General features: G+C 50.5%; 1 protein-coding gene across 1 annotated transcript in view; it reads right to left on the reverse strand.

Moving 5' to 3' along the window:
* Positions 1 to 26745, reverse strand: part of EYA2 (EYA transcriptional coactivator and phosphatase 2) — a 78663-nt gene that overhangs the window by 23845 nt on the left and 28073 nt on the right. Inside the window, exons 5-8 of the mRNA XM_040981229.1 lie at positions 17916 to 17983; positions 15090 to 15267; positions 7578 to 7720; positions 1997 to 2080 (exon numbers count right to left, since the gene is read on the reverse strand). Coding sequence (XP_040837163.1) covers positions 1997 to 2080; positions 7578 to 7720; positions 15090 to 15267; positions 17916 to 17983 — 473 coding nt within the window. The remainder of the gene's footprint in view (positions 1 to 1996; positions 2081 to 7577; positions 7721 to 15089; positions 15268 to 17915; positions 17984 to 26745) is intronic.

Here is a 26745-nt window from a genome sequence, read left to right on the forward strand (position 1 = left end):
CCTCAATGGTGCACACCCACGGTTCCCTAACCTGAGGCTTTCTTGGGGCCTGAGGTCTAGGGGGTCACAGCCCTGGAGAAGCACTCTTCCCACGGTGCAAGGGAATTCAAGGGTAAATTCCTGCTCCCTCCCACGGGCTCCCTACCGGCTGAAAGGTCCCTCTGAGCTTGTGCCCCAGCAGTAACGGTCCCTGCAGCCCACCTGGCTTCCTTCAGTCCTTGTCTCACCTTCACCCTCGGCACCGATGTGCCCCAGGATCGCCTTCCCAGTGAATTCTCATTCCTAGCACATGTCCCTGGTCCTGCTTCAGGGATAACCCAGCAGAATCAGAGAGAACACAGCGGATGCATGTGAGGTCAGAGAACCACGCGGGGAGGGGAGTCCGAGGGGATAGGAGGGCAGTGGTGGGACCCACCCAGGAAGGGCCTCGGAGGAGGAACAGGAGCTCCCCTGGCGACTTGCTGACTTCCCCGCATGGGGGTACAGGCTCGCCTATACATCAGGGCATTCCTGCTGTTTGGGGACCCTGAAAGGAGAACTGAATGGGATCATCAGACAGGGGCCCAGGCCAGATGCGCAGGTGGAAGAAGCAGCAGGCTGGCTAGATGCGGCTGCAACGCAGGATGACACGGGCCAGGGCATATGGGACAAGGGGTCATGGGGCCTGGCAAGCAGCTCTGAGCCTTGTCCGTTTCTCATTTGTTTTCAGGAGTGTTGGTGAGACACCGATGCAAATACCATGTCCCCAAGTCCCCAGACCCCACACAACTTTACAAGGGGCCATCCCTGGCGTCTCCAGGGATAGGTAGGTGGGGTGACTTGGTGGGGAACACACTCTGTGATCCCTCTGAGATTTCCCAGCTTCTCCAAGTGGCAGCTGAATGCACCCCCATGTTCCCAGCAGCTCCCGACTCCACCACCCTTTTACCTAAACCAGCAGCCCCAAACCCCACATGGGCAACTCTCCTCCTGGCGCCCCCCACCCCACCGGGTACTGCTGGACGTGCTGACACATTCCAATGCCACAAGACGCTTCTGCACCCCCGACACCATTTTCATAATCTTTACAGCAGAGCGGCAGCCGATAAATCCATCTTGTTAATTACACACCCAGCTTGTTATAACCCCTTGAAAAAACCGCGCGCAGCTGGGAAAGCCATGAGGTGACGTCAAGCCATATTCCAGGTCTCTAAACAGAAATACTTTCCAGGCGCTGATGAGTCTCAAGGTTCCTGCCCATGTGTGGAAGCAGCTGCCCCACAGGTCAGGCATCTTCCAGGAGAGGACAAGTGGCAGTCCTCCTAAGTGCTGCCCACCTGTGCCCACGCGTCCTTGAGAGCTATCGGGGGGCACCTGCTGCGGTCTGCAGAGAAGCCTGCGCGAATCATGCAAAGAACCGGCCAAGACTGGGTTTTGCCAGTTGTTTTGCCACTGCAGGAGTGAGTCAGTGGGTTTCAACGTTCTCTTCCGTTTGCTGATCCGCTGAAAGCATTGGCACAGAATTCTAACTGGATGTTTCCCTGATATAATTTGTCCAGGGTACATTTACAAGCTATTGCTAAAGGGACATGCTGGAGTGGACAATACTGCCACCTTGTCTCAAAAAAAAAAAAAAAAAGGAACATTGAGTTTATCTGTCAGAGGTGCTAATACAACCGAGAGGAAGCAAAGTGCTTTTCCCAGGTATCTCGCCGCGATTGCTGATGCTGGCTACTGGCTTTCCCAGCTAGAGCTTCAGGCTGAAGTCTGTGCACAAGGAATGCTGAGCACTTCAAGTGTAGGAATAAAAGGCGTGGGAGATGAACGGAGGGAAAGCTAATTAAATTTTCACATGTCAAAGCATTCCTGAGTTTTTCAAATCCCAGGCTGACCCAAAGGGGCAGCTTTTGTCAAAGAAGCTGCCTCGCAAAGCAGCCCCCACAATTCCCAGGATTAACCAGCTGGTCAGCTAGATTTGAAAAAAAAAAAAAAAAGACATGACGAAGTGGATTCTTACCTTCCCGTATCTGGACGCAAAAGTCCCAGTGAGTAGGGAATGAAAAATAATTATCGTCTCATCCAAGTCCCACACGAACACACGCTGTGAGGGAAGAGAGGGAAAGAACAGAAACAAATGGGCTTGTGCACTTCTGGCTTCGTGTCTGCAGAGGTTAACACCCCAGGAGTAAGAGGAGTCTCCAGGACCACGCGATGCAGTGATGTGCTGTGACCCGCCCCCTCGGCCGCAACGGTGCAAAGCGCGTTCTGCCCAAGAGGTTCTGGGCTCCCATCAACCCCGCCGATGCCAGCACCAAGAAGCCCGTTCTTGCCTTTCACATAAAAGCTCAAAAAATGAAGCTCCATCCAAAAACAACAATAAAAAATCAAATAACTCCTCCGACATGAAACGCCACCATCTTAATTCGCCAGTTGCTCTTAACCAGGCCTGCTTTAACAAGTCTGGGATGGTCTGCTTAACTCTGAATAACGGACAGTCCTTTTATGGTTCGATACTGTCTCTTTAGCTGAGCCGTCTACAGACGGGGATCTGACCCATGGTAATCGCTTCCACCCAGAACCAAGAGAGAAGAACTCCATTGGGATTTGCCGTATGGCACGGCAGCCCACGCTTTCCCAGGTGTCTTAGCAGGAGCTGGATTACAAATGTAGCAGCTGGGACTCGAACTGGTGCCCACATGGGATGCTGGCTACACAGGTGGCAACTTAAGCCACTATACCACAACACTGGCCCCTATCCTTCCATTTAATAAGGCCATAGGGAGGTGTAGCCTTCTTTTTTCAATTCATACTGTTTAGCATTTGAAGATATTTTTTAATCCACTGACTTGCATCTTTTTATAGCTTTGGAAATTTTAATTTTCTTATATTTTCCACAGATTCCTCCCATATTTTCTACGGTTCTCTTTCCAAAGTTCCCAATGAAACCTTCTGGATTGCTGCTGAGTCTTTTGCACAGCATTTCCTGTGAGTCTGATGATCTATGCCCTAGAAAACACCTTACTCTTTCTCGCCCATTCCTTCATGTGAACTTGATTCTTGTGGTCATTTAAACATTTCCAACAATTCCATGTTTTCCCTCTTTCTTCCCCCATAACTCCCACCTCCTACTATAAGGATACAAAAATGTTTGATATTTCTGAAAAAAACAAACAAAACAAAAAAGCAAAGCAAAACCTGAATTTCTCTAAGTTCTTTCTCAAATCCTATTGCCTCTCATTTATTTATTTGGCTTGACCTTTAATTTTCACACTCCTGGTGACTGTTCTTTCAAAGAACAGAAGATCTGATTATTCCCGTAACTGGTGTTAAGGAAGGGAGTGGCTACTACTCCACTCACCCGGGCCTCATGGAAGGGCCACCTTCCAATGCTCTCTGGACACAGAACTCCTCCTGACACAGGGCAACCACCTCTACAGAGAGTGAGAAGGGAAGGCCCCAGCCAGCCAGCACAGTAGTACTTCGGGGGGAGGAGCTTCTGAAGCAATCAGCAAGGCTGAGTACTGACCGTCTTGACTCCTGGGCCCGGCTATATTTTTGCATATTGGTGCTCTAGATATACAAAGGGACTTCAAGGAGTCTGTGGAAAATGAATTAAAAGATAGGCTTATTTGGGTGTGAAAATAGGTGTGTTTCTTTGTCTTATTACAGGTGTTGACAACAATGTCTAGAAAGCAGCACTGGAAGAGGCCTTCTGAAGTCCAAACATCCCGAGTCCTAACTTACTGGGACCAAGTCTGAGCTAATTGGATTGGATCAACACATGTTTGAGTAATAGAATTAAAAATTCATCAACAAACTTTTTCCAAACTTGGCACAGGCTTCATGAAAGCATCCATTCCATGCCCTCGGAGGAAGAGGACTGCTCCTCTCCCTGTTTCTCATAGCCCTGCCCCAGCCCCAGGTTCCTAGCTAGCATTTCCTGGGCTACCACGGTTTGGGCCAGAATGGCCTCTGAACCACAGGTGGGGTCAGGGATCTTTCCATGAGCTAAAATTCAGGGCCAACAAAGACAGTCATTGTCTTGAGGTTTGTTGGCGGCCCATTGGTCACGAGATCTGGAGGCAAGAGCCAGGCCTTGGGTGCAGGTGGAAGCAAAGAGGCTGGGGTAGTGGGGGAGATGCAGAGGAGAGCTGTATCCACTCGCCAGTGCACGGGGACCTGGCAGGGGCACTGCTGCTTTAGGGGGCTCCAGCACCCTCACTGTTGTGACTCCCTTGCTGATCCCAGGGTCCTGAGATGCACCAATGTGCCCCTGCTCTTACAGCAAATTCTGCTTTTCCACTTAAGCTAGCTCATGTTGGTTTCTGGCACCTGCGGCTGCAGGATTTCAACTAAAATGTACACAGAGTTCCCTGCTACCCCACTTCTATGTAACTCCTCCCTCTTGGGATTCTGTCATCAGCAAGATGGCTGGAGAGTGAAGAGGTGGGACCCAGGCAGGGCCTGCATGCTGACATTACGCACGGGAGTGAAACACGACTCGCACCTTTCCGACTGTTCTTGCCCAGTGGTCCTTACTCTGCCATGGAGCAGATGTTTCCAGAACAGTCTCACCTAGAAGCCCTTACTTCCATGCCACAACTCTCCATCTCCTCAGCTGAATGGGAAAATGTCTCTTTATGTTCACCGTTCCCTACCAAAAGCAGAAGTCACACTGGGTGGCTGAATAGCATCCCGGCGAGTGGGAATATATATATTTTTAATTACCTATTTATTTGAATGAGTTATAGAGAGTGGGGGAGGAGGGAGACACAGAAATAGATATTCCTTCTGCTGGTTTACCACCTAGATGGACGCAATGGCCAGTGCTGAGCACCATCTGGGTCTCCCATGTGGGTGGCAGGGTCCCCAATGGTTGAGCCATCTTCTGTGGTGTTTCCCAGGCTGTAAGCAGGGAGATGGATAGGAAGTGGAGCAACCAGGACACTAACTGGCACCCATATGGGATGCCTGCCTTGCAGCTGGCCACTTTATCCACTGAACCACAACACCAGCTCCGAATGGGGGATAGTAACATCCCTAAACACGAATGAAATATTACTACTACTTTCTGTGTTTTCCATAGTTTTGCAACTCTAGGCTGGTAAGAAATCTATAGGAATTTGGGAGGACAGTCAGCAAGCACAACCCGAAGCCAGTTAGTTCTCTCCTAGCCTTCCAAGCCACAGCCTGAATCCACTGAAGGGACTGTATAGCACCTGCTCCATGAGGGAAGTAAGTGGCTTTAAGAGTGAGGGGTGATGCAAGAGCAGACTCTCAAAAAGAGAGAACAGTCCCGGGGCAGTGGGAACACCTGCTCTGCAGCAGGTGCCTGGGGTAAGGAACAGTCCCGGGGCAGTGGGAACACCTGCTCTGCAGCAGGTGCCTGGGGTAAGGAACGGTCCCGGGGCAGTGGGAACACCTGCTCTGCAGCAGGTGCCTGGGGTAAGGAACGGTCCCGGGGCAGTGGGAACACCTGCTCTGCAGCAGGTACCTGCAGGTGCCTGGGGTAAGGAGCGGCTGTTGATGTCCCTCGGGAGAATGAGCAAATGTAGAGGACAGAGTGACGCTCATCCTGACTGAGACTCTGGCCAAAAGCAGCTGCTGCAGCCGCACTGCCGGATCCAGGCTAGACAGCAGGTGCCTGGACATTCATCGTCTGGGCATCCTGGCATCCGTCCTCAGGTCTCTTGATAAGAGCATCCTGACTTGCCTTCCTCTCTGTGTGCAGTCTTAGTGGAAATGTCCAGCAAGAGGTAAGCAGGATACTCAAGCCACGCCCATGGGATGCCATCTCCCTAGAGTCTGACAGTGAGTGAGGCAGTTCTGGAATCACATATGATTCTTTCTGTGGCCAGGGCTGGCACTTGAAGGTCAAGTCACTTGAAGGTCACTGTCCCATCTCCCAGTCCTGTCTTTTTGTCTCTCTAAACTGGGTTTTATCATGTCTGGTCCATGCTCTTCTCTCCCAGTAGGTTCCTTTTTGCTTAAGTAACTAGTGCTGAATTCTGTTGTTTTCAACAAAGGATTGTAGCTAAGCCTCGAAGGTTCTTAGGCTCAGCAAGGATCCCTATGCCCAGCGTTTGCCAAGGAAACTCCCAAGAGTGGCTAGACTTTGATGAGCCATTGAAGGAACAGCAGCCAAGCCTCACCAGACACGACAGCTCTTTTTTCTGAGACCACTTGAATCCCTGGATTCTCACACAACTCCAGAAGAGCCCCAACGATGAGACAGAGGCTGCAGAGATAAAATCCCATTGGTTTTTAAGGGAATGACGAGGGTGATATTTCTTAGTGTATCTGGGTTTGTGGCCGTGCTTTTGGTTACTATGTGGGACACAACATTGCATGGGACTGTCGGTTTCTGCCCCCCGGCAGGTCACTTCCAGCTATTCATTGTTCTGGCATCCATGCTGCCCAGGGTACCGTTATACCCTCCCCCACAATGCTGTTTTGTTTTGCAGAGAGGAGGATGAATTACAATCCTGACCAATCATCCTATACTTGCTTTAGTTATAATAAAGATGGGCGCATCCCCCAAAGCGGGGGTTCTTAGCCTGGGCTGCGGATTTGGAATGGTCTGGGGACTTTTACAAATGCTCATGCTGGAGCCCTGCACATGGGGAATCTGATGGAATCAGCCTAGGGTGTGGTTTGAGAACATCATCATCGCCAGGCTCTGCATGTGGCTACCATGCGCAGCCCAGGCTGGCAAGCACCACCCGAGTCATCTGGAATCACAGCACACACACCTGAGCCAGCTGACAGATGGGTCACCTGTCACACGACAGTGACCTGGGGAACCTAGCAAATTATCCCCATCCCACAGAACCCCAAATACATCAAATGAGGGGCCAGCGCTGTGGCACAGTAGGTTACGTTGCTGTTTGATGCTAGCATCCCATATCCGAGTGCGGGGTTGAGTCCTGGCTGCAGATCAGCTTCCTGTTAATGCATAGCAGGGGTCCCTGCCACCCAGAGGGGAGACCTGGATGATGGAGTTCCTGGCTGCTAGCTGGAGCTTGGTTCAGATCGTGGCATTGCAGCCATTCGGGTAGCGTGCCACTGGGTGGAAGATTGATCTCTGTTTCTTCCTCTCGAGTAATTGATTAATCTTAACAAAATCCAAAACGATCCCTACCTCTCCCCAGAGTTTCTCCGGGTGGTCTGGCTGGGACCTGCATGTCACAAAACCACCTCACTCTGATGCTGCCAGTAGGAATGCCCAGGCCCTGCTGAAGCCACTGCCCTCCCATGTGCTCATTACCAGGGTTCTCAGAGTGTGCTCCTCCGCCCGGAGCCTCTGCAGCACACGGAAAATTTAGAAACGCACATGCCCTGCCCTGTCTACTTCACGGGGAGTGCTGGGGGCAGCAGTCCATGTGGGCACCTGCTCTCCACCCAAGTGCCTCCAACTCCACCCCAGACCTCTGCTCGGTACAGCTCCGGGGGCTTCCTCCCCCACCTGCTCAGGTAGCAGTGCCTCTCCCCACTCCCTCCCTTTATTGGTCACTGTGACCGGGCAGCCCAAAGGTCCACTTCCCCGCATGCCTGGAGGGAGCTCTGTACCCTACCAGGCATGACACTGGCTGACGTACCTCGATCTCACTGTCCCCTGTTGGGGAGGGGTCACTGCCCCTCTTAGACCGGCCCCGGAGCTTCCCGTCGGAGGCCCGGTTCGGCTTGTCTGTGTCTCCATCTTTGGCTGCTGGGGAAGGTCCGTTGTGTGTGTTGTATTCACCTGGGGGTAGGAGAAGCAAGGAGGGGACAGATGAGCAGCTTTGCTGGGCGTCTCCCCCTGGGTGGCATCATCACGCCAGTGTGTCACTTGGAAGTAGCACCCAAGGTGATTCGTCACACAGAATAACCACTCCCCACTCCCAAAAGTCGCTTAACAGGCCCACTCATGTTAGCCAGTGTCTTTCATCTACCAAACAAGTATTTGCTAAGCAGGTGCTGCTCCAGGCACGGGGAGGTGCGTTCTCATTCTCCCAGAGTTTAAATTCTGGTGAGGGGAGAGACATCAGATAAGCGAACAAGCAGACACGTGGGGTATCTGGCAGGGAGCCGTTACCCACAATTGATAAGTTGGGGTGAGGAGCTGGGAACGTGCTGTTTTATGTGGCACTGACCAGGGACAGCTTTAACGGGAGGGGACACGGAGCAGGCAGCCTTGACATGAGGGGCAACAGGGATAGCAAGTGTGGCTTTGCATTTACAACTCCCTATACCCACAGGTCCGAGGACCTCTGGACTAACCAAAGGAAGACAATATTGACCAGGGGCCTCCAAAGAGTTCATGGAAAACACACATTAGGAAAAACTATGCACAGGTTTCCAACTTTTTTTTTGCACTAAAATAAACTCATCTTTCATTTCATTTTTGCCTAGTATTCTTTCATTCACTGATTTATTTATTTCAAAATGTTTTACAGAAACAGAAAGTGAACGTACGGACAGATCTCCCACCCACCCACTGGTCCATTCCTCAAACGGCTACAATGGCTGGAGCTGGGCTGGCCTAAAGCCAGGAACTTCTTCTGGGTTTCCCGCATGAATAGGGGCCCAAGGATTTGAGCCACTCTTTGCTGCTTTCCTAGGCACATTAGCAGGAAGCTGGATTGGAAGTAGAGCAGCTAGGACTTGAACCGGCTCTCATACAGGACATTAGCGCCTCACATGGCGGGTTGATCCACAGCATCAGCCCTGCTATTGGGATTTATGTGCAACTGGGCATTAATTCTTGGACCTTGAAGAGACTCCCTGATCTCCAGAAGTAAATGAGGTGTGTGTGGTGGGTGTGTGTGGTGGAAGGCTCCTCAGGTTCTCGTCCCTGTATGGCTTGTACCACTATCTATGAGAAAAGAGTTCTAGAAGCTTCACCAGTTGGATGGTTTGCCAATTTGAGAATTAAGTGAGATTGTCTGACAGGAACCAAACAGCAGGGGCCTCGGCAGTGAGTCGCGTCCTGGCTTGACTGGACCCGCAGTCCTGTGTGGCTGAGTGGGAGGGGAAAGTGCAGGAGGGGACACATTTGCTGTTCCGCAGGTAGGGTTCCTGGGTGTGGCCCCACCAAGAGCTGCCAAGCTCACACCCTTGGCAATCGTGCAACAGCCACAACCCAGCAGAGTAGCCGCCCCCGGACTCGGACCACAAGCAGCGCTAAAGCCAGGCTATGATGGAGGCCAGAAGTTTATCCACACGGCTTCTGCTTCTTGGTCTTCATCACTGCTGGGCTTCTGGGGGACTCAGCAAGCCGACGGAGTCAGGCTTAGCAAGTTGACTTCATTTGCTCACGTGCCTGTAGGTACGGCACACAATCTGCGCCTGTACATCAGTGTGGAACCTTGGCGGATGCTCACCGCACTTCCCTACCTCTCAGCTGCTTGCTTCCGCTCCACATGCATCCCACAGACTGTGCACAAATCGCCAGCTCTTGGATCATCCAGGGGAAATGGCCTTGGGTAAAAATACTTGGCAATGGTTTCAGTTTTGTCTGTTCTGGAAGGGCCATTTCCCGCCAAATCTCAGGAGACCCCAATCTTGTTTAATATTTCTAAAACTCCTTAGCAGACTGAAGATGGAAACAGAAGAGACAGGACCCGGAGTTGCCAGGCTGGCGGGGTGCTTCCCAGCCCCCCAGCATTTGCAGAAGGTGCACTGAGGTTTTTCCAGACACTGGGCCAGCGAAGACCGTCTTGTGGAGGAAGAACTTCTCCATCCTCTGGTGTGGACGGGTAATGCCAAGATGGCTTCTCTTGATTCGCTTGCTGACTCCAGGCAACTGAGGCTTAGCTTGTTGTGATGGCAAACACGATCCGAAACTCAGCCAAATGGCAGCTACCTAACAGAGGGCCTAAAATAAGGCCGAGAGGAGCTGACAAAGCAGGGATGCCAAAACAGCATCACAAACGCAAAAAGACAGCCCCTTATCCAACTTGATATTTCAACAATGGACAGCTGGAGTCCAAGGTCGCACATGGAGGGGCAGAGGATAGAGCGATTTCTGAAAACCTTTCTTGGGGTTACATGGCTCTTTTTCTTCCTCCCTTTAATTTTTAAAAACATTTTATTTTGTTTTTATTGCAAAGCCAGATATACAGAGAGGAGGAGAGGCATAGAGAAAGATTTTCCATCTAATGATTCATTTCCCAAGTGACTTCAACCGCCGGTGCTGCGCCGGTCAGAAGCTAGAATCCAGGAATCTCTTCCAGGTCTCCCACACAGGTGCAAGGTCCCAGTGGTTTGGACCGTCTTTTCCTGCTTTACTAGGTCACAAGCAGAGAGTTGGATGGGAAGTGGAGCAGCCAGGATTAGAACCAACACCCATAAGGGATCCCAGTGTGAAAGGACTTTAACCACTACGCTATCGCACCAGGCCCTATTTTGGGTTTCATTTGCCGCCTTTTTTTCTAGTTTGTTAAGGTGGAAGGTCTTTGGTTTGCAACCTTTTTTCTTTCCTCATATAGGCATTTAGTGCCATAAATTTCCCCATAAGTACTGTTTAATGACATTCCATAAATTTTGATATGTTGTGTTTTACTTTCACTCAGTTCAAAGTACTTTTTAAATTTTCCTTTGATTGTGTCTTTGACCCATGGGTTATTTAGAAGTCTGCTTTTTAGTTCCCTAATAGTTGAGAAATTTCCAGAAGTCTTCCTTTTATACTAAACTAGTTCTACTGTTGTCAGAGAGCATACGCTGTATGCCTTGGCTCCCTTCAAATGTATGAAGCCCATTTTACGGCCCTGAACTTGAGTGTCTCCTGGCGAATGTTCTGTCTGCACTTGGAAAGCAAGCGCATTTGCTGCCGCTGGAGGAGTCTGCTGTGGACTGGTAGTCTTTCCCTTCGGAACCCCAGTTTTCCTTAGAGAACAGGACTAGAGAGTAACAGTTTCTGCATCCTTCCAGAAAACTCCAGCGCAAGGTTAGGTATTATCCATACTTAAGACTTTGAAGAACTCCAGCTCACTTCGTGTGCATGGCTTTATGTCATGCTCCTTACTCGCCTACTGCAACAGCACAGAGATCCATGTTAGATCAGATATATCAATCTTTTTCTTTTTTTTTTTAAGTTAGTTTCTTAAGAGAGAGAAAAAGAGCAAGAGCACTCCCCCATCCACTGGTTCACCCCCCACATGTCCTGAGCGGCCAGTAGAGACAGGACTTAACCTAGGCCTCCCACGTGCCTGGCAGAAACACATCTACTTGACTAATCAGCATTGCCTCCCAGGGGCCGCATTAGCAGGAAGCTGGAGACAGGAGCCAGAGCCGGAAGCCCAATGCAGAGACTCTGTCCTGGGATGTGACCCACACTTGCAACACCTGTTTCCCATCTTTCTCTCTAACAGCTGTATGGTATGTGCCAGGGGTGGGTGAATCATCAATTATTTAACCCTGTTGATATTAACATTTTTCCATGTTACTTCCAGTCTTCTGCTCTGTGGATACCACACTATCTTTCTTTTTTAAAGTTTTTATTTATTTATTTATTTATAATTGGAAAGTCAGATTTACAGAGAGAAGGAGACAGGCTGGTTTGCTACTCAAGTGGCTGTAATGGCTCGAGTTGAGCAGACCTGAAGCCAGGAACCAGGAGCTTCTGCTGGCTCTTTCAAATGGATACAGGGTCCCAAGGGTTTGGGCCATCCTCTACTGCTTTCCCAGGCCACAAGCAGGGAGCTGGGAGGGAAGTGGAGCAGCCGGGATACGAACTGGAGCTCATATGTGATTCTGGCACATGCATGGCAAGGACTCTAACCATTAGGCTATCATACTGGGCCCACCACAATATTCTTTTAACTATTCTTTTAAGTCCTTATACTTGTTTTTAGAGGTAGGAGATTTGGATTAAAGGGTACACATACTTTCAACTGTGCTAGACTTTGCTACATCACATGGGAGAGAGAAGTCTTTTCTTGAAAGAGATTAAAAAATTCTCCTGTATTCCCTGGCTTTTCATTACTTTGTAGCATCCTTAAACACTTAAAGAGAAAACATCCTTCAGGATCACTGCGATGCGCTTTTCCTCTTGAGTCAAGTCAAATGTCCACATTTTGCCCCGGACATCAAGGAACTATCCTGTTGTCCTGTGTGACTATTGGCATACCCTGACGTCCAGGGAGCACGTCCTCGGGGGAGGGCAGTTTGGGGGTGGTGGTGAGGGAGGAGGAACATCAAGGTGCTGCCTCGGGCGGAGCAGATGAGCAGCGCTGGGCGAGGAGCACATGAACCATGAGCCTCTAACTTTAGAACAGCCACTCAAGGACAGCCCAGGGAATTCCTGACGTGGAGGGAGCTTTTACAGGAAACGTCACAAGAGCGTGTGTGTGTGTGTGTGTGTGTGTGTGTGTGTGTGTGTACATGCACACATATACACGTGTGTGCACACACACACACACTCATGTGCCTTTTATCACGGACACCAGGCGGAAGAGTCCTTGGCCATAGCTGACAATTCTTTATGTCATTAGTTTTTATGTGAGCTTGTTAGACACACAGTAAAAACCATCTCAGTCACTTACTGCTGAACCTGAGAGGCAGGGATGAATGAAGGACAGCGGGAAACAATAAAGCAAAATTCCAGAGAGACTCGGGAGTTCTTCCGGCTTGCTCCCGACGGGCAGTGAGGGTGACCTTCCCGCATGCCCCAAATTCCTGAGAAGTTCACCTGGAGCTCCAGTGACATGGAGCCACCTGCTTGTCTGAATTTCCCATCAGTTTTCGTTTTACTCTTTTGCTGGAGCTAGTTGGGGGAGGCCACATTCTGAATAGCAAGATAGGTCAAGACAAGTTTGTTCAACTCCTTTTGCTTTCAAAGGGAGCCATTTGGAAGTCGTTAAATAGGCACTGCACATTCACTTCACGGTCTGTGGAAGATCACATGACCCAACTCAAGGCTTAATCCTCCACTTCTTTAACAGTTAACTTCACTCGTCCTCAGACCAAGAGTCATCAACTCAGCTCTACTGATGGGAGTGCATAAGAGCTCAAATCAAGAGCTACACCAAGGGCCTGGCATGGTGGCCCAGTGGCTGAATCTTGGCCTTGCGATTGCCAGGATCCCATATGAGTGCTGGTTTATGTGCCAGCTGCTCCTCTTCCCATCCAGCTCCTTGCTTGTGGCCTGGGAAGGCAATGCATGATGGCCCAAAGCCTTGGGACCCTGCATCCACATGGCAGGCTTAGAGGAGGTTCCCGGCTTTAGATCTGCTTGGCTCTGGCCATTACAGCCAGTTGGGGAGTGAATCAGCAGATGGAAGACCTTCCTTTCTGTCTCTCCTTCTCTCTGTAAATTTGACTTTCCAACGAAAAATAAATAAAGTATTTTTTTAAGCACTACACTGAGAACCAAAGGGGCTCTCTTCCCCATTGGTCCTGTTCTAACCATCAGCCAGCTAATATTTATTACCAAATGTCCACATACTATCATGCCAGCTTAGCTTCCACAGTTCAGCAGGTGTCAGGAACGAAGACAAATGAGGACATTTTGTTGCTGTGTTACTCAATGGAGTAAGTCCGCACTGCTGCCTCTGAGGCAGGCTGTGTGCGTGGCAGACTTGGGGATGAACATGTGCACCTGTAGGTTGCTGAGTGGGATGAACAGGGAGGTAGTAATTGATTCCTGTGATCGCAAAGGGTCTAGAACATGCAGTCTGTCACTGGCTGCCCATGACTTCGGTGGGATTCACACTGGATTGTGCATGTCGGTTGTTCTTGCTCATCCAGCGTTTCTTGTATCTCCTGGTCATAGCACTGTGGGTTTCACTGTGGAATCACTTCTCCCTCACTGTTGGGTCATGTGGTTTGGGTGAGGTTGACTCCAATTGCAGCTCTAGCCATGGGCATGAGCCCCAGCTCGACTGGCCCATCTGGACACAGAGATTGGTTCAGGGATTAAACGTGTGATCCAAGCCAGCTCAATGGGAGTTTGGACTGGGGCTTTTGCAGAAATTGACAGAAAACAGAACTCTATCTACTGCAGGGTTAAATTCTGGGCAGCTGGTAAACCCAGGAAGAAGCAGAGCCAGAGAGAAGGGAGACAGAGTCCAAACATCACCATCCCAGCCCCTTGGAACACCTGTTACCCCAGCCTGGAACCCCTGTACATCTTGGGTACACGTGTCTAAAATCTCCTGTCCTCCATCCTGTTTTTGCTTAGTTTGTATACATTTCTTAGCAGTTGAAGCAGAAGCCAGAATTTCAACTAGTATAAGGGTTTTCTAAAAGTGCTAAGGATTCTAGACCCCTGAGTCACTCTACCTAAATCCCCTCTTAGAGAGACTCAACTTGGACAGCCTCTGCCCTGCTGTATTCTAGTGGGCTTCAGATAGCATATTCTCAGCTGTGTAAGGTCAGGCAGGAGAAGGCCCCTGTTGATGGATTTCAGCTCTACCAGTCATTAGCAACTTACTTACTCTGGCTGTCCATGACAGTCGGTTGTTGTAAGAATTATAGTTCTCCTTATTACAGTTAGCAAATACGCATTTATGTGATGATGATTCTCTGCAAAGATCAAGTTTATGCTGCATTTCAATTTTCCAAACTAAGGAGACTCTGAGAAGCAGCAGGTGCCTGATAGTCACTGGTTGCTTAAGGACACAGATAAGCAGCTAGTGAAGACCCTGTGTACATGCTTGGTGTATCACGGATGGGTAGCAAACACCAGTTTCCTTTTTTTGGCGTGGGGGGCAAGGTTCCTAAATCCAAGGTCATGGCAGGGCAGCTAATGAACTGGGGCTGGCTGGCTGTGGAATCAAGAGTGTCCTTTCTATGTGGGTCAGACACACTTGGCTTCCACCAAGTGTTGTCCATTGGGAATACGGCTATAGAGGCCAAATCTTTCAGGAGAAGAGAGAAATAAGAACTTTTAGGTAAAATTGCTCATACTTATCTTAGCCAAAAGGCTGAGAAGTGACAGGTAAAGCTGTCTGACTTTCAAACACATACGCAATCACACTTACACACACACACACCAAAACATGTCTGAGGGATGCGTTCAGCCCATGGGTAGCCAGTTAATTACAATGGCATCCCACATTCCAGCCCAACCTTCCCATCCAAGTTGTGCCCGTGGCTGTGAACAACCACATGACAGTGACTGTACTTACCCGCGAGTGACTCAGAGCTCTGGCTGGGGACACTGTGCGATGCCTCCTGGAGGACGTAGGTGGACGTGGAGAGGGGCGAAGGACAGATGCCACTGGCTGGGACATAGGGAGGGTTGTAGGACGAGCTATAATACTGGGAGTACTGGCTCTGAGGGAAGCCGGGGTAGGCAGGGTAGTCCTGGGAAGGGAGAACACATCCAGGTGGTGAGCAGGGGTGGGGACGTCTGGCCGGGCTGTACCCCAGCATGCCCCTTCACTCTCTCCCCTCCACTAGAACGCATCCCCTACTCCCAGGGCCGGCACTGTCTCCACTGCAGCTTTCCAGAAGCAGATTCTGAGATAAGGATTCAAGGGTAGGTACCAGGTGTGGGTCAGGAGGGGAGTGGGAAGAGTGAAGGGATGAAGAGAAGAGACAACCCAGGGACTTCCGTACATCAAGGTGGGAGACTGGGCCTGAATGACTGCAGGGAACAGCCAGGATGGTGGAAAACCACATCTCAGGGCTACCACCCTCAAGGCACAAGGGAGCTCGGGCATCTACAACCTCACTGCAGGCTTTGAGAACTGCTCCCAGTGGATTGTGATTCCTTGGTACTGTCTGTTTTCGGTTCCAAGGAAAACCCAGGCCCAGGCATGTAGATCCTGGCAGATGAGTGCCAGCAGATAACCCCGAGGGACATGGATGTGACAGCATTTGTCCTGGTTACTGTCATAGTCCTAGCCCTAGAACAATGTCTGGCATACACAGTAACTCCACAAGTATTGGACGAGTGAATGAACCAAGGAATGAATAAAGACCACACCCACAAAATCCCATGAGATGACATGATAGTCTATGTTTATGGCACAGGTTGGTGCAAAGACAGCCCCACTGGCACTGCATTAGAGGTCTAGAATGTTCTATGAAGGAGTCATGGGGATCAAATCAATAGATGCCAACTGCCTTTGATCAAGCTAGCTCCCACAGGGGATACTGATTCACACACCCCAGTGCTTCTCATCCCCCAGAGAGCTCAGGGGAAGTGTAGCTTCCAAAGCCCAACCTCAATCACTGAATCCATTTCTAGGGAGTCTGTGTTTTTAATATGTTCTAAGGGTGAAACAGGGGCAGAGTCTCAGAGTTAAGTACTGGACATTACAAAGTACTATTGGATTTACAAATAGTATGTGTACATAGTACACTGGAAGTGAACAGGTAAAAATACTTTCTGTATTTTCCAAGTTTAAATTATATTTATATTCTTGGGTGCATTGAAGAAAAAATTATATGCTCCTAATATTTAAATATGATAAACATCCCTAAAGCCCACCTGGCTAGTTTTTTTTTGAAAAAAAAAAAAAACAGGGCCCGGCGTGGTGGTGCAAGTGGTTAAGGTCCTCGCCTTGCACGCCTGGGATCCCATATGGGCGCCGGTTCTATCCCAGCAGCCCCGCTTCCCTTCCAGCTCCCCGCCTGTGGCCTGGGAAAGCAGTCGAGGATGGCCCAAAGCTTTGGGACCCTGCATCCGCGTGGGAGACCAGGAAGAGGCTCCTGGCTTCGGATCGGCATAGCATCGGTTGTTGAGCTCATTTGGGGAGTGAATCATCGGACGGAAGATCTTCCTCTCTGTCTCTCCTCTCTGTATATCCGCCTTTCCAATAAACAAAATAATAAAAAATAAATCTTTTAAAAAAAAACAATTTATCATTTGAGAGGCAGAGTTAACACAGGAGAGGAAGAGACAGATCTTTCATCCAGTAATTCATTCCCCAAATGGTCACAATGATTAGAGCTGGACCAGGTCAAGGTCAACGTCAAGGAGCCAGGAACTCCGTCGGGGTCTCCCATGTGGGTGACAAGAAGCCAAGCAGCCATCTTTCACTGCTTTCCCAGATGCTTCAGCAGGAATCTGGGTGGGAAGTGGAGGAGCCAGGACTTGAACTGGTGCCCATATGAAATGCCAACACTGCAGGAGGCAACCTAATGTGTTACACCACAATGCTGATCCTGGGTCATCACTAGCTTGAAAGCATGTTCCCTTTTTGTTTCAGAAAAGCAGCTTAGGTTTGCAGCAAAGATATGGAGTTCCCACACAGCTGGAGGAGGTTGATTCTGAATTCAATCTCCAGGCGAAGCCAAGAGAACCCAAACCATCACCAGCACTCATCTTTACAGCATCTAATGAGCACTTATACTGTGTATCAGGCAGTAGAGATGAGCAAGCTGTCCTCCTTGGCCCTCCTTGGCCCTCGATTTGGTAAAGGAATGCATTTATTGGCCTTTCTATGGTGCAGATTCAACAGTCAATGGGTTGGGACCGGCACCATGGTATAAGTGGGCGTGGCCTTCACCTGTAGCGCTGGCATCCCATATGGATGGTAGTTCAAGAGCCGGCTGCTCCATTTCCAACCCAGTTCCCTGCTAATGTGCTTGGGAAATCAGCAGACAAGCCTGTGTCCTTGGGCCTCCTGCGCCCAGAGATGGGAGACTACAGGGAGGCTCCAGGCTGCTGATTGGCTTAACTCCAGCCCTGCAGCAGTTTGGGGAGTGAACCAGTGCATGCCAGACTGCACTCTTTGTACACTGGGTCTTTCAAAAACAAAAAAAAGCCAATGGCTGTCTGGATGTTATGGGCTCCGGTCAGGGTCCAACACTGATTCCCTGACATCTTGGACACTGCATCATGCCAGTGTCTTTGCCTGCAGGCTCCCACCTCCAGGCATCAAAGGGCTGAGCTTCTGGGTGAAGGTGGGGGATCATGCATGCCTGGGTGCTCTTGGGGTGCTCTTCTCCAGGGGAACCTCTAAGGACAGAGGTGAGAAAGCGACAGCAGGGACTCCGTCTACCTGGTGCACGCTCCCGAATCCGGCCGCATTGGTCAGTCCATTGGCTCCCTGGTAGATGCCTGCTGTGCCTGTGGAAAGGGAACAGGGTGCAGGTGAGGTTATGACTAGAGTGCGTCCTGGCAGACAAGGATGCGGTGACAAGGTGGGGGCTCTTGGAGGTCTAACAGGCTTCGACTGAACCTGCGCCTGAATCATTCTCATCTCGATTTCCTCTGTAAAGGAGGCAAATGAACAACATCTTTTTGGAAGGAGTGACATCAAATAACCTAGAGAGGGCACACAGTACAGAGTCTGGTCCCTGATGACCAGGTTGTAAAAAAACACTTTTTGAAAAAATGTTGGTAAAATACACTTGATATTTACCATCTTTACTATCTAAAGTGTGTAGTTCTGAGGCATCAAGCAGATTCACACTGAGGTACAACCACTGCCACCATCTGTCTCCAGAGCGATCTTCACCTCCCCAAACCCAAACTCTGCATCCACTAAACATCCACAGCTCCTCCCTGTGTCCCGTCCCAGACTCTGCACATCTGACTTCTCTGGTCACCTCATGGAGTGACACACACTAGGTCCTCCACGGCCAATTGTCTCCCCAAGTGTTTTCCATTTCCAATTTCTACAAGCATAGGTTAAGAGGCCCAGGGTGCCCAGCACTTGGCACCTTGAACTTTCTGGAAGGCAGCTGTCCTTATTGCTATCAGAGGAACCTCACTGTGGTTGTAAGTAGAATTTCTCTCATGACTAAGGATGCTGGGTATTTTTCATGGGTGCTTTTTTTTTTTTTTAAAGATGTATTCATTTTTATTGGAAAGGCAGATTTATAAAGAGAAGGAGAGACAGGAAGATCTTCTATCTGCTGCTTCACTGCTCAAATGGCCTCAATGGCTGTGGTGCAGCTGACCCGAAGCCAGGAGCCAGGAGTTTCTTCTGGGTCTCCCATGCAGGTGCAGGGTCCTAAAGCTTTGGGCTGTCTTTGAGTGCTTTTCCAGGGAGCTGGATGGGAAATGGAGCATTGAGGATGCGAACCAGTGCCCATATGGGATGCTGGCACTTGCAAGATGAGGATTTAGCTACTGAGCTAGAGTGCTACAAGGCCCTTTTATAGGCCTTTTACATTGGCTATTCATGCATCTTGTTTGATTCAAATCTTGTATCAATTTAAATCTTTTATCTTCTTTAAAAGTTACATTTTTTCTTATTCTTGAATCACAAGTATCATTTTTATATTCTCAGTAAACATTCTTTATATATAATTTGTGAAGACTCCCTCTCCCCCCAGCTCGTCCTTGCATTTACTTAATGGTGCCTTTGGAAAGAGGCACCGATTCTTCCTTTTATGTACCCTGTTGCTGTCCAACCTAAATATTCTTTCCCATATTTTCATCTGGAAAATTTACAGTATCAGTGCTGCTATTCAGTCCTCTGGTCCAATGTCAGTTCATCTTTGCGTACAGTGAAGATAAGGGGTTAACTAAATATTCGGCATATACAGTCGTTTCAGCTTCCCTATAAAACCTTGACTTTCTCCTGCTGAATCGCCTGTCATCCCTGCCAAAAACCTATTTGCCGTAATGTGGGGGCTCGTTTCTGGGCTCTCTCTCCTTCACTCATCTGCTCCATACAATGCTACCCTGCCTTAATGAGTGAAGTTTGCAAATCAGGTAATGTCCGCGCTCCAACTTTTGAGTTACTCTTGGCTTCCAGTCGCTTTGCATTTCCATACCAATTGTAGCACCGGCTTGCCAATTTCTGTGAAAAGCCAGCCGGGATTCTGATGGAGATTTGACTAAATCAATAGAGCTCTTCTTTCCTAAAATGAGAGCAGATAGGAAACTTGGGGCTCCAGTCTGCAAGACCAGGGACCTGGAAAGGCCTCTGTATTCGAGGCAGGGGTGTGGACAGCTGCCAGGCTTCTGGAGCAGGCTCTGATGTAACTAGATACCGCTGGGCAGAAAGGAGCTGCAGGCTCAACTGAACTGACATGACAAGCAATATGCCTCCAGAAACCCCAGGGGTCTCAAGCACTGAGGACACCCTAGGGACTCGCCTCCTGGGGCTGGGGCGGGAGGAGGTCAGAGAGCACAGAGTCCTTCAGGAACAGCCAAGGTCATGTGGGTGTTGCTGCAGCACAGGAGCTCCTATCCCAAGGAACTGCCAAGTCAGAGGGTGGCGACACCGCCATCTGGAGTGGGGCCCAGGAGTCAGCATCAACACACAACACAACACACACGACACAACCCTGGGAGTAGCCAGTGCACCGAGAAGTGAGAACACGCACCTGGGGAGACCCGGGCCCAAAGGGGAAGAGCTACGAGACTCGGCAGCAAACAGGCACCTCCCGCTACCTGCTTCGTTCCCCTCCTACAGGACGTGGCACTTGTACCCCAAAGCACGGGGTCATCCATCAGTTCAGCTGACTGAGGTGACACTGCATCAGGCAATCCTTCCTCGCACCAGGCTCGAAAGGAAGGTATAGTCACCCTTCCCACTTCCTCCATAGAGAACCCGGGACTCAGAAGGAAATGGGGCCATGGGTAAGGAGTTGGCGGGTTGGGTAATGATCTAAAAAAGAATCTTCAAGCATCAAGAAGAAAGAAAGAAAAATATGGGTAAAGCCATTTGAGATAGTGCCTCTCTGGGCGTGACACTGGCAACTCAATACATAGTTAGATTCCAATTGGTTCTGCTTGCTATCAAGTTTGGGCAGTTACTTTTTCAATTACATAAAATATTTGCATGGTTTCAAAGTCAGGTCTATCTGATAAACTATACCTATATCCAGGATGGGAACTAGGGGGCACGTGGCTTCAGAAGCCTCAGGCCCCAGTTGGAATTGTTTTGCAAACAGATCCAAGTTGGTGCTGCCAAGTTGAACACTGCCCTCTTGCATCCCTTGTTAGTGGGGTGGTTGGAGAGAGTCAAAAGTTGATGAGGAAAGTATCCGCTAAGCTGGGCACTCAGTTCGCAAGGATAAACACCACTGTCCCCAGCCCGCCCTGGGATTGGCAGGGACTGGAGTCTTGTAAATGGATGGGTGCTGTGCCCAGAGGCTTGGGGGAGGGCTCCCTCTTTCCCCAGGATCAGGGCCATCTTGGATCAGTACGGCTCATCAAGAGATACCAGGAGCCAGGACTTCAGTCTCGTTGGCAGACTCAGTCACAGTGGTTTGCAATTTTAGGTGAGAAAGAAAGCTGCTTCTTTCCTGCTGAGGAGGACATTGCATTTTGAGTCTCTGGGGAGACTCAAGAGAACTGCAGTCTTTTCTGGGTCAGCTGGTTTTCTTGGGTTTTAAGCAAAAGTAGACGCAGCATGCCTAATGTACCATCCATCATCTACCATTTATCCATCCAACATACACCCATCTGCTATCCACCCATCCACCACCTATCCCTCCATCCCTCCTATCCTCCATCCATCCATTCATCTGACAATTCACTCCCTAATGATACAGCAAGTATTATCACGTGACAGAAATTGTTCCAGACATAGGAAAGCAAGGGCTTGAGGCTGGCATTCAGGGAGGAGGGACCACAATCAAGTGAACAGCTACATAAGTAATAAGGGTGGCTGTAGACCGCCTAACAGACAGCCATGGCTGGCACAGTGCTGCTGAAGTGTGGACTGCAGATGGTCCTGCCACACTCTGTCTCTTGCCAGCCTGTGATGAGACAAACACAGAAACAAGAACCAGTGTGTGGCGAAGGGCCTTCGCTGCAGTGAACATGGGAAGTCCTGGTGACAAAGGCTTAGAGATGGCCTTGATGCCGAGGGAGGAAGAGTGTCCCCTTGCACCAGACTCCAAGCTTAGGTGTCGTGGATAGCAGTGAGCTGGCTGTGGCTATACTTCTAATATACAGTTGGTTTGCAGGAACCTGGAGCAGTTCTGAGGCCTGCTACACCTTTACACCCACCAGGTTGGCCATAAAAAAAAAAAAAGAAAAGGAAACCAAGAAGTGTTGGTGTGTGGTGAGGACGTGGAAGAACCGAAACTCCCACCCAATGATGTGGAAGGCAGCATGTTGGTTCCTCCCACTAACCCCAAGAATAACCATAAGAATAACCTGGCAGCTGTATTTCTGTGTGTGTCCCCAGCACTGACAGCTGGCCTTCAGCCAGGACTTGAATGCAGATGTTCACGGCAGTACAAATCCCAACAGCCAAAAAGTGGGCTTGGCCTGAGCGGCCAGCAAAGGATGAATGGATGACTAGAACGGGCTCTGTGCATGCAGGGCAACACCACTGAGCTGCAGAAAGGAAAAAACAGTGCCATCTGCCACAGCGTGGACCAGTATTGGGAGCACTGAGCTACACAAAATACAGCAGACATATTTCTAGAAAAGTCCCAGAACAGGCAGATCCACAGTGACAAAGCAGACTGGGGGTAGAGAGCGGAGGATGGGGGAGTAGGTGGAAGATTTCCTGCAGGAGGTGACAACATCTCTTAGAACTGTAAGTGCTGGCCTGGCGTGGTAGCCTAGTGGCTAAAGTCCTTGCCTTGCACGTGCTGGGATCGCATATGAGTGCCAGTTCTAATCCTGGCAGCCCTAATTCCCATCTGGCTCCTTGCTGTGGCCTGGGAAAGCTGTCAAGGACAGCCCAAAGCCTCGGGACCCTGCACCTGTGTGGGAGACCTGGAAGAAACTCCTCGCTTCAGTTTAGTTCAGCTCCAGCCGTTGCAGCCACTTGGGGAGTGAATCAGCAAAGGGAAGATCTTCCCCTCTGTATATCTGACTTTCCAATAAAAATAAATAAATCTTAAAAAAATGTTTTAGAAAAAGAACCGTCAGTAGTGATGGCATATCGTGGTGACTGTCCCAAGCTGTATCCTCTGACAGCTCTGGCCCACATGGGAGTATCCCCTCCATTACAGAGGCTTCTCCTGAGAATCCGAGGGTCCCCGCAGTCCCAGTCTGAGCCTGGAGGGTCGGTGTGGCCTCCACTTCCTTGGCACTGCATTGTATCTTCCCTTCCCTCTTTGTTGGAAATCTCTCTGCATTTCGGTACTTTCTCCATTTTTCTGTTGAGGAAGGCTCCCTTGGTGGCCTAATGGGACCAGTTTTCTGTCACCCAGCTCCAGCAGCTTTTCCCACATGTGACAGGTGGTTAGGACTGGGGACTTCTCAGGCAGGTGTCTCAGGCAGGCAGCATTCCAAACCTCACGGGCCCGGCAGACAGTGTGACTGAGCAAATAGCTGATGCAGGCACGGTGACAAATGACTAGTGTTGGGGACACTGTGAGGAATGGCCATGGCAAGGTGGAAGGTGGAATCCACAGGCTCTGTCTAGCGAGGTGGCAGCTTGAGGCAGACACCACGTGTCTTCCCCACAGGCATCCCCAAGACTCCCTCGCTAGTCTCCACGCACACTGGCAAAGACAGCATCCCACCTTCCTAATACAAACTCATACACACTCCCTCACACCTTCAGGAAGGCCAGACTTCCTTACTTCAGGCCGAAGGACATTAGATCAAGTATCCTGAGACTTGAGTCCAGAACATCAAAGCCAAATTCTTCCTGCTGAGCCTGAAGTGCAGAATCTTATCTTTGAAGCCCAAATTGAGCCACCAGACCAATCTTGGGGTCATGACTTTTGTTGAGGCCACAATCGGTGTGATGACGATTGAAGATCAGGCTTGCTGAGCTTTTTATAATCTGCTGCCCAGGGCAATCCTGACTGACACAACGCTACACGGCTACAGCCAACTCAGCCATGTACGAACATGAGCCCAATGGAGTCAGAACATCTGCTTTTGCAAGAGAAGCCAGAGCCCTGGATTTGTACATGAAAACTCTTCGCTTTTGAATGTGGGCAACAAAACACAAACATGTATGCAGGGCGGGTGTGTGGGGTCTCTGGCTTGTGACTCCCTTGTAGGGAGACAGATGGTGAGAGCAGCTGGTGCCTCCATCACCCCCACCAACACGGTAAAGACACGGTGGCAAGGAGCCCAAAGGGGCCCAATGGAACAGATGTTGGATGTCCCAGTTACAGCCCAGGACCCAGTGACAGAAGGCAGAAGGACTCCCAACATCACCAACACCAGTATGGGAGGAAGATTCCAGAACCATGGCCAACATGCTGGAGGGTTTGGGGACAGCACCCTAGCCCAGGGGATGCTGGCATGCACGAGAGATTACAGGAAACAAAAGGAATAAAGCCTGTTGCATTCTTTAACCCCTCGAGCTCCCAGGCTGCAAGGTGTATAACTCCATACGAGGGACAGAGGTGTTCCTTGTGTTCCTGGGCCTGTGCCTCTGCCAGGATCAGGGCACCTGCATGTGAGGCTGGCAAAGCCAGCCCAGGCCCTGTCCCCACCCCCCCTGTGCTCTGGACGCCACCCTGGAGGTCACAGAGGTCATGACATGGTTCCTTTACTGTGCCTTCATTCCAACACTTCCTCTCATTGTAGCCCTTGCAACGGTTCTGGGGTGTCAGGTGTATGCATTCTTCCTCTTCTGTTTTTAGAAAAGTTTGGTGTGAAAGGCAGAGTGTCAGAGACATGGAGAATCTTTCATTCTCAAGTTCGCTCACCAAATGGTTGCGAAGGGCAGGGCTGGGAGCCAGGAACTCCATCTGTGGGTGCAGGGGCCCAGGCACTTGGGCCATCTTTTGCTGCTTTCTCAGGCATGTTAGCAGGCAGCTGGAGTGGAGCAGAGGAGCCTGGACTTGAACTTGGGCTCTGATATGGGACACAGCTGGCACCGCAAGCTGTGACTTCACTAGCTGCACTACAACGCTGGGCCCTGTCCGCTGCGTTCTTGTAGAAATCGAGTGCTCGTGTTTTGGGGGCAGCAGTCAGTTTCTGTCATTCTCTGGGTCACGCATCCTAGGGCTTCTCATCTTCCACCCACCATGGAGTCCTTAGGCTCCCTCCATGTGGCTGTGGGGACATCTACTCTGCTGCCCCAGCAGGTGCCTGTTCTACCACTGTGGCCATTCTTCCCAGGAGGGTGGCAGAGAGGTCACCACCTCTGCCCAACACGAGGCTGCCGTGAGCACCTTGGTGCCTGGTCCAGATCAGTACTCATCCCCTTGGACCTGAGATCATCCAGACCTGATGTCCTTGAGACCTGGGCCACGGACGGGGTCCTTGTCCCCCAATCCTGCCCCTCCCAGCATGCGAAACAACCCCACCTGTCAATTCCCCCGGCTATATGGGACTAACATGACATCCCATGATCGTGGTGATGCTGAACATCCCGTCTTGGCCCTGCTGGCCTGCGTGTGCTCTCTTTATAAGGTGTCCATCAGTTCCCACAAGGTCCCCTCCTCCCTGTTTTAACTCAAATACATGCGAGCGTTCTGTTCTCTTTCCTGCCTTTGCAGTTGGACACACAATAGTGACCATTCAATAACAGCCCCCAGGCACTGAGTACTCGACATCTTCCCTGGAGTTAACCACGCTCCGCTCTCCTAGGAAGAGGGGCCCTACTGCAAAGTGCAGAACTGGGATCAAGGCCAGCCTGGCTTGGGTCTGAGGCTCTGAGTGCTCAGCCAACATGGGACAGCTGCCTTTCAAGCACCTGTGGGACACAGCAGGGCTGCTGCCCGCGTGGCCTTGGAGCTGACCCGGGGACCTCATTGTCACCCTTAGCCTCCAGTGCCGTCCCTGGCACCTTAGGGGTGACCTCAGTGATCCCGTGCACAGGACTTTCCCTGGACCCCATCTCACTGTGGCTTTCCCCGCAGCAGAGGGCCTGGCTGCACCGACCTATGGTGACCTCCCAAGCACGTGTCCACTACCCTGGTCAATCTCCCCGAGGTTAATTCTACAGATGGACCGGGATTGTGAGGGACAAAGGTTTTGGGGGTGCGGGAGGCCGCAGCATGAAATGGGCTGATCTGGCAGTCAGACAGCAGATCATGTCTGCATGGGGCAGGTGGGAACAGGTGAGCCTTCCACAAAGCCACTCACTCATTGCGAGCTCCAGCAGAGGACTCCGCTTCTCTCTCTCACTAGAACACAAAGAGCTGGCTGCTCCTGGCAAGCCTGGGCCGCCCCTGCCTGGCTCTGCATGCCACCCGTTCACTCCATCACCCACTCAGCGCCCCTTGAATGAGAGGCCTCTCAGTGCCTGGGAGGGGATGCAAGACAAAGGGAAACCCAACCTTCCTGATGACTGGGAAGAGGCGAATATTTGTTCATTCAATTTGAGAGCGATAAGACAGAGAAAAGGAGGATGAGCAAGAGGAGGAAGGAGGATGAAGAGGAGACAGAGGAAAAACAGCTGAATATGGAGTTGGGTGGGGAGGAAATAGAGAGCAAAACAGCCACTCCCTCCATCCCCCGGCCCTTTATTGGTCACTTCAAATGCCTGCGGTGGATGTGGGAGCTGGGCTAGACACCTATCCTTGGCTGAGCTTCCTGAACCTCAGTCTATGTATCTGTAAAATGGAGCCAAGCACAGCTTCTCCACTTGGTTTCTGAGGAGGCATCCGTGGAGCTGGGAGCACCCGAAAGACAGGCTCCAGCCTGTTGCAGGTGCTCTGGGCCTCAGGATTGCTCCTCCTCCTCCTGTGTGCATTGTCACCATCACAGGTGGTACAAAGGCCAAGGACAGCATTGCATTCATTGCACTGTTTAAACCAAGGTTCTGGGATTTTAAGTCTAATCCGGTGAGGATTAAAAACAACAACAACAACAAAAACACCTCAACAGTGAAAATTGGATGAAAACCAAGGCATATGGGGCAGCCAGCTGGAGCTGCCAGCCCTGAGACTGGGAGGCACACACTGTCCCGGGGAGGAAAGGGAGAACCCATGCATGCCCAGCTGCTGCTGAGACGTGGGGGCTGTTCTGAGGTCTTCAGGCAACCTCACGCGTGG

This window comes from Ochotona curzoniae, unplaced genomic scaffold (assembly GCF_017591425.1).
Source record: "Ochotona curzoniae isolate NIBS_2020 unplaced genomic scaffold, NIBS_Ocur_1.0 contig_3520, whole genome shotgun sequence".
Taxonomy (NCBI): Eukaryota; Metazoa; Chordata; class Mammalia; order Lagomorpha; family Ochotonidae; genus Ochotona; species Ochotona curzoniae.